At 32.7% G+C, this 14,603-nt stretch overlaps 1 protein-coding gene across 1 annotated transcript; it reads left to right on the forward strand.

Annotated features, from left to right (window-relative positions):
- The first annotated feature begins 5,433 nt into the window (after positions 1–5,433).
- On the forward strand, positions 5,434–11,968 carry LOC106361118 (homeobox-leucine zipper protein ATHB-8). The gene is made up of 18 exons (XM_048738882.1): positions 5,434–5,813; positions 6,917–7,156; positions 7,254–7,413; positions 7,523–7,623; positions 7,956–8,046; positions 8,129–8,224; positions 8,310–8,423; positions 8,518–8,601; positions 8,689–8,844; positions 9,062–9,136; positions 9,225–9,331; positions 9,422–9,617; positions 9,710–9,895; positions 10,035–10,115; positions 10,360–10,494; positions 10,577–10,990; positions 11,340–11,492; positions 11,593–11,968. Exons 2-18 carry the CDS (start codon positions 6,954–6,956, stop codon positions 11,737–11,739), a joined length of 2,499 nt encoding a protein of 832 aa, XP_048594839.1. The 5' UTR covers positions 5,434–5,813; positions 6,917–6,953; the 3' UTR covers positions 11,740–11,968.
- The last annotated feature ends 2,635 nt before the right edge of the window (positions 11,969–14,603 follow it).

A 14,603-nucleotide genomic window follows, 5' to 3' on the forward strand; every position in this document is an offset into this window, starting at 1 on the left:
TAGTGCAAATGAGAACTTTGCGATTAACTAATCTTGATATTAGGTAATAAATTCACTTTTATCTAACCATGGATTCGTTAAAGAAACAAACTCTCCAAACTGGTCTGCCATTATTACCGTTTTTATCAATTTTATTTTCTTTCTTATCAGCAAGAACATCTCATCTCTTCCGACCTTTGTGTACACGCTGCCTCGACTGCTAATTACATCGCCAAAGGTCCATGCCACACGCTTATTTCTGCTTGTCATTGTTTGTTTGGGGAAGCCGATGCTCGTCATCACTTTCAACGAGCCAATAACTGTCACGATGAGTCTCGTCTTTTCAGTACATGCATCCTTTGCTCTTCCGGACGAGTTTTCTAGAACAGGAGTTTACGGCTCAACTTTCTTTGACCTAGCTACCTTATTGAAGTCTCCGAACCAGGCTGCTCAAGCTCCGGCAATGTCAACCATTATGTTCATTTCAGTTTCAAATTCACCAATGGTCTTAGAAAAGAAAATAGTTTCAACTGCCTCATTATCTTGCTTACCGATTATCTTGCTCTCCGGATCACTTGAGATTCACTTAGTCTCCCGGGTCAGCATAGTTGGTTCTAGAGCTGATTTTATTCGTTTGATGGGTTCCTTAGCCTCAGTCGGCTTCTTACCCCTCTTCCAAACCCTTTCACTAGGGTACTTCAATTTCGTTTCAGACTATTTGAAGTTCTCTGCGGTTTCAAGGATTTAAGTGAAGATTATTTACAGATCTCTCTACTACGAGCAAGTCTCTCCTTGTAACACTTCTATCCAATGTTTTATTGTTCTACTGTTATTGTTGTTCATCTTACCGTCGAGCTTACCTCTGTTTGTAATTGTTGTAGCATTTTAGACATTAATTAATGAAATTTGTGACAAAAAAAATTCTTTCTTATTTTCGTCAACCATCAAAAATAACATGGTTTTATATATTTGTTAGTTTTCTTCAAATATTTCTTACGTAAAATAAAATTAAGAAATCAATATGAAAGTGAAAGAATTATGATAGTTGAGGTGACTTAGCATTGACCATTGAAAAACAAATAAGGTGGTAGGCATTGACCCTTTGCCTTAGTTTTGAAAACAAAATGATACCATAAAACAAAAGTTGTTTTCCTTTATTTTCTGTGTGGGGGGTAAGCCTTTCAATTTACTCATCCTTCCCATAAATTTTGTTTTAATCTTCCCCCACCCAAAAAGTTACATTCTGTATAATTATTATTCTCATGTTTACCTTTTAAATTTTACTCCTCCTTTTGATATTTTATTAGATTTTCTCTTTCAAAATCAAGATAATTTGATGTTGTTTTACACAGGAAAGACTCCAACTATATATCATGTTATATATAAATAAATCTACATTAGACAGCTTTTCACGTTATGATTTATATATTGGATTGGCTACCATAAGGTAGATCTCTGATGTAAACTGATTACATTTGGTTATTATCTATAAAAAATTCAGCCTGAATTTATTTATTGTAAAGTCGTTATAATTTATAATTACCAAGTCCTAAATTTGGTAAAACTAAACCAGGTCGATATATCAGAGAGTAATTTTACAATTCGAGCCAATGGTACCACAGGAAAAGAGTAATTCAACTGAACACTGGGTTTTCGTAATTCAACTATTTAACATGATATTTTTTGTCAAACATATATTTTATTGATTAGTTAATATAGATAATTTTCTTACGTGGATTTTGAAAATAAGATTATATATAAGCTATAGACGACAAAATATTATGCAATGTAGTAATGTACGATACGACGGAAATTTGCTTTTTCGATCGAACTTATTATAATGAAATAAGAGCAGGGTTTAGATAATTCATATTGTGCGATGTTGACGTAGATCTTAGGTTGGCAAATGAAGCTTGTACGCCCGTGCCAATCTATAGTAATTTTCTTATGTAGTTCGTGTTTCCATGTAGAGTCGATTGATCATTGATGTAGTTTAGAAACGAATGTATAGTACATACACTTAATAAAATTTGCGGAGGTTCGACGATATCATATCATTCTCTCATAGATAGATGTCCTCGGTATTAAATTGGCAATAGCCAATAAAAACAAAGAAATAAAGATTAAAGTAATATTTGAAAAAACAATACGTCCACTAAATTAGTGGAAACTTTGGACTTTGCTTGCTTTATACTCTTATGCATACACTTCATTATTAGATGGTCCACCTTTATGTTTTCTATAAGCTTTAAGAAAGGTGTTTTTAGATAATATATTAATGTCAAAAAGAAGAAGATAATATATTAATTTTTGATAAATGTATATTGTTTATCATAAAAGTTTAGAAATAATAGATGTACACAAGTTTACATATGCCCGTTGTTTTCTTTATTGAAAGCTAACAGTCCTTTAACACCGTTGACATATAATCACATGTTAATCGACGAAAGAAAAAGTTCCCATTAGAGAACTGATGATGAATGACAACTAACTTGGTGCTTTATTCCAATATTTGATACATAATAACATCTTAGCTGGTCTCTTAAAAGTAACATTTTATTTAAACTAATCATTAAATAAAATATGTCCTTAAACGAGCATAATTTTTTTAAAATATAGTATATTATTTACGAAGGGTGATTAAATTATGGAATATAGGTAATTTTTTGGGAATTCCCTAAGAGGTTGCATGAAGAGATTAGATAGTTTTTGAAGCGAACCACAAGGATAGCACATCATTGTGTTATATATCGTCGACCTGGTATGGGTATGAAGTTTAATTGGCCTACTAAAACGATATAAGATTATATTCACAGAGATTAATTAATACCGTTCATCATAACATATGTCCACTATATTTCCTTCAATATTCTTTTACATTGCGAGAAGTTATGCACCGAATTTTCCTTTGATCTAATACATTGGTTTCTTTCCTTCTTAGATTGTAACCTTCCAAATATGTTGAAAGCTACGTGTTATTTGTGTGTGTGTGTGTGTGTGTATATATATATATATGTGTGTGTTAGTCGATTCTCCTAAAGAAAATAACAAACCTTTCTATATTTACCATGTACTTTGAGTTTCTAGCTAATGTTTTGAATTAACAGTTTGTATCATTATGCAGGCTATATTCTTAAAATTTGGAATCGCAGATGTGAAACAATGAGTGATGTGAGAAAATCGTGCATGGGCTTGAAATATAGCGTGCCTTATTGCAGGGGACAATGTAGATCAATTTTGCATGCATGTGTCATCTGGCTCTCAAAAATTTCAATATAAATATGGCATTTGCAACAATAATCATATATATTATATATGAAAATTTCTAAGCGTATACTAGGAGTGATGATTGAGGATAATGATGATGACTATATGGGATTTTATCTGCGTTACAAGAAATCAAGGACGCATGCAACTTTTTCATCATTTTGCCCTTTCTTCAACTACCATCTGAATTTTTAACTTATTATAAGGTATATTGCTTCTCGTTCCTAAAATTGTTTTAAAGTGGAAGTGTGTTTTATTTCTGATTTTTTTTACTTTACACCAATTTGTTGTATATCATCGGATATAAAACAAGTGCCATTGGTATTTGCGACATACATAAATCTCAAACCGAAAACTATAGATCTAAAAAATCTCAAAACCGACCAGCTGTGTTTTCTTTTTGCTAAAATTTGGAAAACCGACCAGCTGTTGTTCTACAGAATCCATGAGTTTTATAGAAGTTCAGGTCGAATTTAGAACCTATTTTCAAATTTATAAAACAAATATGAAATAACTTCAAGTATCAGTTTTTTCAAATAAAAAAAAAACTTCAAGTATCAGTTCAGGTTTGAATCTTATAAGACCAACTAATGATGATAAAACTAATTTCTAATTATTTCAAATTAATTTGAATTGAAAAAGTATCCAGTTTTATTTCAAACTGTTTAGTACCACCACTAAGTATTTACTATTTAGTGTTTCCATCAGAGAAAACTATCTGTTTGGTAAATATTTAAGCATATGGTTATACAAGTCAAAATATCTACCATGGAGTCCTAGACCGCCCACATCCATCTAAGCCTTTTAGAATGTTAACTTTTTGTCAACCTATTTGTTGAACCAAACGCACAACGTTAAGATGCTCATGTACATGCCTAATAAGAGAAGTTCTAATAGGGGTTCTCAAATAAAGTATTTTAGGTATATGCATCTTTTTTTTTTTATTAAGAGGTTCTCTTGATTTTGAAAACCCCAAATAATATTTGATTAAAATGTTTTTTTAATGTTTTGAGAACTCCTATTGGAATGGTGTTTTTTTTTTGAAAACACCAGCGACCTGCCAGAATCGAACCAGCGACCTAAAGATTATCTGCAACGACTACAATCTTCCGCTCTACCAACTGAGCTAAGGTCGGATACATTAGTGGTGTTTTTTACATAGTCTCTTACCAAAATATTAATAAAGTATAAGTGAGATTAAGAGAAAATAAGAAACCGATGTGGGGAAAAAATGTTGCATACATGGAAAGAGATCAGTTATACAGGTGTCCTTTTCCTATTAGTATAACTATGTTTTAGTTAAAAATATTTAAGCATATAAATATATTGTTTAAAAATATTAATATATAAAAAGATATTAATATAAATGTATAAAGAATTGTGATAGAGAAACTTCACCCATGCTGATGTTCTAAAACCATGAGATTGGGGTTCTTAGCTTTTTTTTTTTAGATTTTAACTAAATAAAAGATATAAAAGTTGTTTCTTAACCGAAAAGTGTAAAAAAATGTCAAATCATGAGTTAAGAACACCGGTTAAACTAGCTAAAAAACCAGGATTAATCATGTCCTATTCTGGAAAATTTAGAAAATTTTGTCAAATGTGCGATTAATAGTTTTCTAGAAAGTAAAAAAGTATACTCTAGTAATTGTGGACTATAGATGTATGTATGTACATAACCTAGAAATTTGTCCAAATCTGGAAAATAAAGCTGGGCGGCGCCTCCTGCCACATATACATTCCATCAGAATAGAAGAGCAGGAGTCACAGGGAGTAACTAAATTCATTATTGCCATGACCATACTGAAAACAATGAAATTAAGGTTTTGAATTTAATACTTGTCTTGTGTATATGATTACGACGTGACGTATTTCAAACGATACTGAGGAAATATTCTTGCGTGTCTATCTTTTTGATAGTGTATTGGAAGTTTGGAACGCAAGACCAAACGAAATGGCAGTAAAAAGAACAGTAACACTTCAAAATAGAAATTGAAAAATGAAAAAGTAAAAGTGAGAAGTGGTGGTTGTCTGGTATTAAGGGTACTCACTTCTCTCTTTTTCAACACAACCCGACACACATGTCTTCTCTTATTTTTCACACACACATTTCTATTCTATTAATTCCCTAAATTAAAATTAAATAAAAAAGCACACCCACCCATAAACTAAAGCTTTTTCTCTTTCTTTCTCTTCCCACTACAAATTGTTATATAGAAGTTTCACAAATCTTTGACTCTTCACGTTGTCGATCTATATATCTAGAGAGAGAGAGAGAGAGAAAGAGTGAGGAAGAAAGTGGTTGAACGGTAGCAGAGTCTAAAGTTTGAATTGTCTAGTTCGCATTGTGAAGCATGCTTCATCAGTTTTTCCGAAGGAAGTTACTCATCCATTGTCTATAGAGAGAAAGAGAATAAGATCGAGAAAGAAAAAGAAAAAGAAAAACAGGAATTCAGAACTTTTAGAGAGAGAAAAATTTGTAGGGTTTTTAAGAATTCACGGCAAGGACAAGAAACTGTAATATCCTTCTTTTCTTCCAGAATCGGCTTGATCAGAAACAATCTACGGTATATCTTCCTCTCTCTCTTTTTTTTTCTTTAACCATAGAAAAAGTTGAATATTTGTTAGGTTCCAGTGGAATATGCAGAAGAAAGTTACAAGTTGTGTGCTGTCGTTGGACTTATTTAGGATCTATTATTGCTCGAGTCTTGAGGCCATGCTTATAATAAGAGACATGATCATAACAAACAAAAAAAAAGAGAGCTAGCCATGATCATAAGAAGCACCTAATATCCACCATTTTTAGTTTTGGTAGGATAAACAAAAGCTTTCTTTGATCTTTAATGGTTTTCAAAGAATCATTTAAGCGTCTAGTTATTTATTAATCACATCTTTAATATACTTCATCTGTTTCATAAAAATCATGTTTTAGAAAGAAAAATGTTTTAAAGACACTGGCTGCGGACTAATGCAACACTGGTTTTCTAGGGAGTGAAATTCTTGCTCTTCCTTTCATATGCTTTACCTTGTTTTTATTATTTTTGCCAAGGTAAACCACAGTATGAAACAACCGATTGTAATAATTTACAAACTCTACCCATTTTAATGAAATTCACATTTTGGCAAAAAAAAATGTTTTAAAGATTTTTTTTTTTTACATTTTCAATGTATTTTTATTACGTAATAATTGTAATTGTAAAAAATTGAAAAATTAGTTGTTATTATTGAATTTCTATTGATTAAAAAAATGTGAGAACTAGCTAATCACAAAAAGTATATTTATAATCAAAATTTAATATGTTTTCGTAAATATGTGAAAATTCTAAACATCGATCATTTTAAAACAAAGAAATATTAGGGATATCAGTACGAAAGGATCGTTTTGAGAATATCAAAAAAAATCTTCTATATACCAAAAAAAACTCCATACGTTGAAGAGTACATATTCTTTTTTTTTTGGTAGAAATATGAGAGAATGACTCCCAATTTATTTTAAAAAGAAACTCAAACTTCAGTTTATAAGACGAGTTTGTCATGGCCGCAACGGTCCAGCAACATCCTCATGAACATATTCTTTTGGAATGTGCTAATTTTTTTTTAGTTCTCGATTCTGCTACTTAATTTTGTTATATTATTTTATTGTGCTAATTTGTTTTGTTTTCCTTTATAGTAAAGTAATAAAAAGAAAAATCCAAAGAGGATCAAAGATGGGAGGAGGGAGCAATAATAGTCACAATATTGACAACGGGAAGTACGTGAGGTACACTCCTGAACAAGTAGAAGCTCTGGAGAGACTCTACAATGACTGTCCTAAACCGAGCTCTATGCGTCGCCAACAGCTAATACGTGAATGTCCTATCCTCTCCAACATTGAACCTAAACAGATCAAAGTCTGGTTTCAGAACCGCAGGTACATTCTTCTTAATTATCATCATCATTTCTTGACACCCAAGAAACTCTCAAATTTGTAAGATTTATTGACTCTTGTTATTACTATGAGCTTGCAGGTGTAGAGAGAAGCAGCGGAAAGAAGCGTCGCGGCTTCAAGCTGTGAATAGGAAGCTAACGGCGATGAACAAGCTTTTGATGGAAGAGAATGATAGGTTGCAAAAGCAAGTGTCTCACTTGGTTTATGAGAACAGCTATTTTCGCCAACATCCTCAAAACGTATACATATTAACTCATCTTTTGATTCTTTCACCTAAAACTTGACGAGTAAGTTATGTAATTAATAGTCTTAATCTGGTTTCTTGTGATTGTGATTGGGGAACAACAGGGAAACTTGGCAACCACGGATACTAGCTGTGAGTCAGTGGTGACAAGTGGTCAGCACCACTTGACCCCTCAACATCAGCCTCGCGATGCTAGTCCCGCTGGGTAAGCTAAAGTCAATAATCCTTTTTCATACTTATTGGCAGCGCAGTCTCAGATTATCTTTGCACCATGTTCAAATATTTGTTTATCAACGGTATATTTAAAGAAATAATGATATTTTTTAAAAAAGTTAATAGCTTAACGTATAGATGGTTAACTTTGTTTTGAAATTATAGGCTGTAAATTTAGAAATATAATTAAAATTTTATTCTAATTATATATTTATTTGGAAAAAGATTAAAATATATATAATGCTAAAAGATGGACCTGATTCTTGGGTTTTTTGAAAGAAATGATATATAATTTCTCAATGAACCTTTTGTGTTTTTCTTCAGACTATTGTCCATTGCGGATGAAACTTTAACGGAGTTCATTTCAAAGGCCACTGGAACCGCTGTCGAGTGGGTCCAAATGCCTGGGATGAAGGTACTTTACATAAGTCTCTAGCTTGTCTTTTAGTCTATGATTCAACCATCCTTCATTGCTTTACTGACAAATGAAGCTGCAGCCTGGTCCGGATTCCATTGGAATCGTTGCTATTTCTCATGGATGCACGGGAATAGCTGCTCGTGCTTGTGGCCTCGTGGGTCTTGATCCCACAAGAGTAAGTATTCTCACTTCTTTCTAACTGTTTCTTCCTCATCAATCAACCAAGAACGTTTATAACACTTCTGTTTTTTATCCCTCAGGTCGCAGAGATCCTGAAAGATCGGCCTTGTTGGTTGCGTGATTGCAGATCTCTTGACATCGTTAACGTCCTCTCCACTGCAAATGGTGGAACCCTAGAACTAATCTACATGCAGGTATTTTATGAGTGATGATCAAGAAACCTAAGAAATTGAATCAGAACGAAACTAAAACTTCCTCTTTTTTTATTTTCGTTCTTTCTTGCGAAAGATGTATGCACCCACAACATTGGCACCAGCTCGTGATTTCTGGATGCTACGTTACACGTCTGTAATGGAAGATGGGAGTCTTGTGGTATATACTTATGAAACCATATTCCTCAGTCATTCTCTTTTGTTTCTATGTTTGGATCATTTGATCACATTGAATTAATCGATGCAGATATGTGAACGGTCGTTGAACAATACACAAAACGGGCCGAGTATGCCTCCATCTCCTCATTTCGTTAGAGCAGAGATATTACCAAGTGGCTACCTCATTAGACCCTGTGAAGGAGGTGGATCTATTCTCCACATTGTTGATCATTTTGATCTTGAGGTACAAAGCCTTCACTTGATTATACATTCTTGTAATTTTATTTTATTTTATTTGTTTCTTCTTACACAAGAAACCCAACTCATGAATCTGAAACTGAAATGTTTCCTCTGTTTCTCCACTTCAGTTTTTGTTCTTTCCACATTTCAATCTTCATTTCTTCTTATGTAAGTTTTTTTTAAAAATAATGTTAAATAAGCTTAGTTTAAATTTTCTGTAGCCATGGAGTGTACCAGAAGTTCTTCGCTCTCTTTATGAGTCTTCAACGTTACTAGCCCAAAGAACAACCATGGCGGTAAGATTCCTAAACCACTTTGTCTTTGAAATTATCGCAACCTTCTTGAGAAAACAATATGTAAGTAAGAACTTTATGATATTTACAGGCCCTACGCTACTTGAGACAAATATCTCAAGAGATTTCGCAGCCTAACGTATCCGGTTGGGGACGAAGACCAGCGGCTCTTAGAGCACTTAGCCAAAGACTCAGCAAGTAATTTAAAAGCTTCTCACACTTCTCTTTACCTTCAAAATCACTTTAAAACATGTCTTCTAAAATTTAAATTGTTTCTTATACTCTCAGAGGATTCAATGAAGCAGTCAATGGCTTTAGTGATGAAGGCTGGTCGATGCTAGAGAGCGATGGTATCGATGATGTTACTCTTCTTGTGAACTCCTCTCCTACTAAGATGATGATGACTTCAAGTCTCCCATTTTCAAATGGCTTCACTTCTATGCCTAGTGCGGTTTTATGTGCTAAAGCTTCCATGTTATTACAAGTAATAAGCTCATTGAATCTCAGAAAAAAAAAAGAGATTCTCAATTTCCTCCTTTTTTATCCATCCTTAAGGGTTTTTTTTTTGTTGTGTAGAATGTTCCACCCTCGATTCTTCTGCGATTCTTGAGGGAACATAGGCAAGAATGGGCAGATAATAGCATCGATGCGTATTCGGCTGCAGCCATCAAAGCAGGGCCTTGTAGCTTACCAATCCATCGCCCAGGGAGCTTTGGTGGTCAAGTCATTCTTCCTCTAGCTCACACTATAGAGAATGAAGAGGTAACTGGACCAAGGGTTCCTCAAAATCAAATCAACATAACTATTTTTTTTTCGTTCAACTCAATATAACTATATGTTTTAATTTTTGAAAATTATAATAACCTAAACTTTTGCTTTTTCCGCCTTTTGTTTATGGCAGTTCATGGAAGTGATTAAGCTTGAGAGCTTGGGGCATTACCAAGAAGATATGATGATGCCTGCGGATGTCTTCCTTCTACAAGTAAGACCTAATTGTTTCAAACGTTAATATTTGTGTCTATGTTTGTTTGTATTTACATGCAAAATATTCTCAAAAAACTTCACATCTTTAAAAAAATACGAATTCAACATAATAATTGAAACCTAAATCTCTTCTTCATTTTCTTGGGATTAGTTTTGAGTTTCCTCTGCTTCTCAGTGATTCATCTTCTTGCAACTAACTATTCTTATGATTCTAACATAAAATTTATGGTTTAATGATATAGATGTGCAGTGGGGTGGATGAGAACGCAGTTGAATCTTGCGCAGAGCTCATCTTTGCACCAATTGATGCCTCATTCTCTGATGATGCCCCAATCATCCCTTCAGGATTCCGCATCATTCCACTAGATACCAAATCAGTACGTGTAGTCCATATCAGAATCACAATCAACAACTTCAGTCAAATCAGATACTAATTGAATCCAAATAATTTTGTTATAGGAGGGAGTGAGTCCTAACCGAACGCTAGACCTAGCATCGGCTCTAGACGTAGGGAGCAGAACAGCCGGAGACTCTTGTGGAAGCAGAGGAAACACAAAGTCAGTGATGACAATAGCATTTCAGCTAGCTTTTGAGATGCATATGCAAGAGAATGTAGCTTCAATGGCTAGACAATATGTGAGAAGTGTGATCGCATCGGTCCAACGAGTGGCGCTTGCTCTCTCTCCTTCTTCTCATCAGCTAAGTGGCGGCCTGCGTCCACCACCTGCATCACCAGAAGCTCACACACTCGCTCGTTGGATTTCTCATTCGTATAGATGTTACCTTGGCGTTGAACTACTTAAGCCTGATGGAACCGATCTTCTCAAGTCTCTTTGGCACCACCCTGACGCCCTCATGTGTTGTTCACTCAAGGTACTTTGTTTTCATTAGCGTTAGCATGCATCATCATATAAATTATAAATTTTATAGACGAGGTATTAAAAATCGGTAGTATCCGCTGAAACTGCTCGCCCCTCCTGAGTTGGACTTTAGCAACTCGTCTAGGTCTCAAATATATTTAGAATATATAAAAATAGGAAATTTGAAGGAAGTGACCCTAGAACACTAAAACCAATGGATGTTTTGGTGTTCTTGGTACTATTAAACTTTGAAATGCATGATTTGCTCTATGCAATATTTTAATCAATAATGCTTAATACATTGGTTTTGAAAATTAAAACTTTTCTAATGAGGAATGTGGACTGGTTTGTGATCATTGCAGGCCTTACCGCCAGTATTCACATTTGCGAACCAGGCTGGTTTAGACATGCTGGAGACAACATTGGTGGCACTTCAAGATATTACTCTCGATAAAATCTTCGACAACAACAACAAGAAGACATTATGCTCCGACTTCCCTCAGATCATGCAACAGGTACTTTTTAAATCGTCATTATTTATTTTTCAACAAACAAAATAAAAAGGTTGAAACATTGGTGTAACGGTGCAATGTGGGTCCAATAACAAATTTTCAGGGGTTTATGTGTATTGATGGAGGAATATGCATGTCAAGCATGGGAAGAGCAGTAACGTACGAAAAAGCTGTTGCATGGAAAGTGTTAAACGACAACGAAGATCCTCATTGTATCTGCTTCATGTTCCTCAACTGGTCTTTTATCTGAATTTTTTTGAAGTTTTTCCTTAATTGTCGAAATACAGAAAAACCTTTTCTTCAGAGATATATTTATATGTACTCTTAACTATTTAGTTAATTTGTATTTAGTTATATATCCGGAGAGTGACTATCATCTCTAGTTTCCAAAGGTTTTATTTTCTTTTCTTGTCGTTCCAACATTCCTGTAACAAAATGTTTAGCAATCTTTCAGAGAGTTCAGCAGTTTTTTTGGGGGATTTTCCACAAGTATTTTTATGAGTATTCAGAGCATCAGCATGGGTCCATACTTTTAAGAGAGTATCTTTAGACATTTATTTTAAATTATTTTTAAACATAGAAAAGGGTTACACCAATCAATCAACCAATCAAACTTTGCTTTACATTCTCTTAAGGGCGAGACGATTCTGAGCATTTGCCACTCTCTCTCTCCCTCTTTTATTTTTTTTAATTATTTTAAGCACAAGAGATTTAACGAGAGACCGCCACTAATGGTGGTCTAAGGGCATGATTAACCTCGGTCTCTTAGCTAAGGTTCTTAACTCATGGTTTGATATTTTTTTTCTTTCTTTCTTACACTTTTCAGTTAAGAGACAGTTTATATATCTCTTATTTAAGAGACGGTTCTTAGTTTTTCTTAGTTAAAATTAAAAAAAAAAACTAAAAACTCCAATTAAGAGACTGAGGTTAATCATGGTGGCATGATTAACTTTGGTCTCTTAGCCAGGGTTCTTAACTCATGATTTGAGATTTTTTTGTTTTTTTTTTCTTTTTACACTTTTCGGCTAAGTGACGGCTTATATCTCTTATTTAAGAGACGGTGTTTAACTTTTTTTAGTTAAAATCTAAGAAAAGCTAAGAACTGTCTCTTAGTTAAAGCTAAGAATCCCAGTTAAGAGACTATGGTTAATCATGCTCTTAGTAGTATGTTTTTAGACACTTTTACGTTAGCAGGATAAGTCAACAATGGTTGAAATTTATTCTCTCCGTTTCTAAATAAGCGTCAGTTTGACATTTTTAACACAAATTAAGAAAGTGGCGAAATATATGTAATTTGTTATTAATTATACCTCTCTGATCAATAGTATTTGAGATAAATAAAATTATTTATAAAATCAATGCAATTTTCAATTAATTTTCAGCTGAAAATATGTACTGTATAATTTGCATTAAAATTGTAAAGTGACATTTTTTTTATAATTTTGATTTCTTTTTAAATAGCATTTATTACGAAACAGATGAAATATTTATTTTTCGAAGAGTATTAACGAGTATGTATTGGCCCAAGGAAAGTCCAAATAAGCTCTTGGACTAATTAAAACCCGAAAACATTGACTTAGAGCATCCGCAATGAGAGTCTTTGAAGGAGAGTTCTTAGAGAAAAAATAATTAAATAATCAGTAGATCCCACCAAAAGCTAAGGGTTCAATCCTTAAAATCCCTAAATAAATATTCTTTCTTATTGAATCCTTGTACTATTTGCGGGTCCCCACAACATGTGGCGATCCGCAATTGGTTGATATTTTTTTATCTGAAAAAGAATTAAAAAAATAATACTTAAAAAATCAAAATACACTTTTTCTAAGGACTCCTTTTTGGGTGACACCATTGCGGGTGCTCTTATAGCTATTCCCACCGAAAATAATTTTGAAACGGAATGAGTATCTTTTGGCATTAAACTTGGTATTTAATGCCACTGTTTCCAATAAAATTCTAAAGATAATGTTTATGTGGTTAATACTCTCTCCATTTTAACAAGTAGATTCTTTTAGATTTTACACACCTATTACATATATAGTCTCTCCGCTTCACAAAAAAAATCACTTTGATAATTTCATAAAAATCAAAATTTTTTATTAAAATGCATTTAAGTTATTATTCTCTCCGTTCCCGGAAGTAAGATTTTCTAAAATATATTTTTTTATATTTTTAAGATACTTTTGTATACTTTTGAGAAACACTAATTGTGAATATTTGAACTGATTAAATTTTATTGGTGGATAGTTATTGTAAAGTGTATTGAAAAATAAATTAAAAAATAAATTGTAAACATTTATTATATTCTTAATAAACGTGAAAACTCTAGAAAATAATATTTTCGGCAACAGAGAGAGTATTAATTATTCTTATTCAACCAATAGTATTTGTGATAAATGAAGTTATATATAAAATCAATGCATTTGTAATTAATATTCATTCGTTGCATAATAGATAATGTTTTAAAAAGTTTTTGTTGTTTCATAATAGATGATGTTTTGACATTTTTATTTCTATAACTTTAACTTTATTGAAACTGACTAATCAATTAGATTATACATCTTTATTTATAGTTGGTTACATTACTTTTAGTTTATACTTTTAAAAGTGTTTTTAAGAGAAAACTGAATTTTTTGTGCTTTCTTCCAAAACATCATAATGAAACATAGGGAGTATTAAGCAGAAAGTTGTTTTGGAATTCGAAAATGGCATTTTTGTGTAGCAAGAAAAAAAGGTTAAAATGACATTTTTTTTTAAAAAAGAGGGAGTATTAAATATAAATTGTAACTAATTTATACTAAAAATCAATAGTGATTGAATAAGTTTATTTTTTCAGTAATAACAAATTTGCTTAAAAAAATAGTAACTCATTATTACTAGTTAAGAAAAATACATATAGGAAGTTAAGAATATATATTGTATGGAACAAAAAGGTAACAAATCTTCTTCTTTTTTGTCAACAAACTTCTTTCTTTAGAAAACAAAAGCAATATACTTATAGTTATAGAGAGAACAGTTTTGTATGGTTAGTATTCTTTTAGAATATATATGTGGAATATCTTTATTGTTTGAAAATCAGCTGTAATAAACGTGTAATCAAGCGAAAATGAAATGGAA

The sequence above is a fragment of the Brassica napus genome, chromosome A8 (genome assembly GCF_020379485.1).
Source record: "Brassica napus cultivar Da-Ae chromosome A8, Da-Ae, whole genome shotgun sequence".
NCBI classification, from domain to species: domain Eukaryota; kingdom Viridiplantae; phylum Streptophyta; class Magnoliopsida; order Brassicales; family Brassicaceae; genus Brassica; species Brassica napus.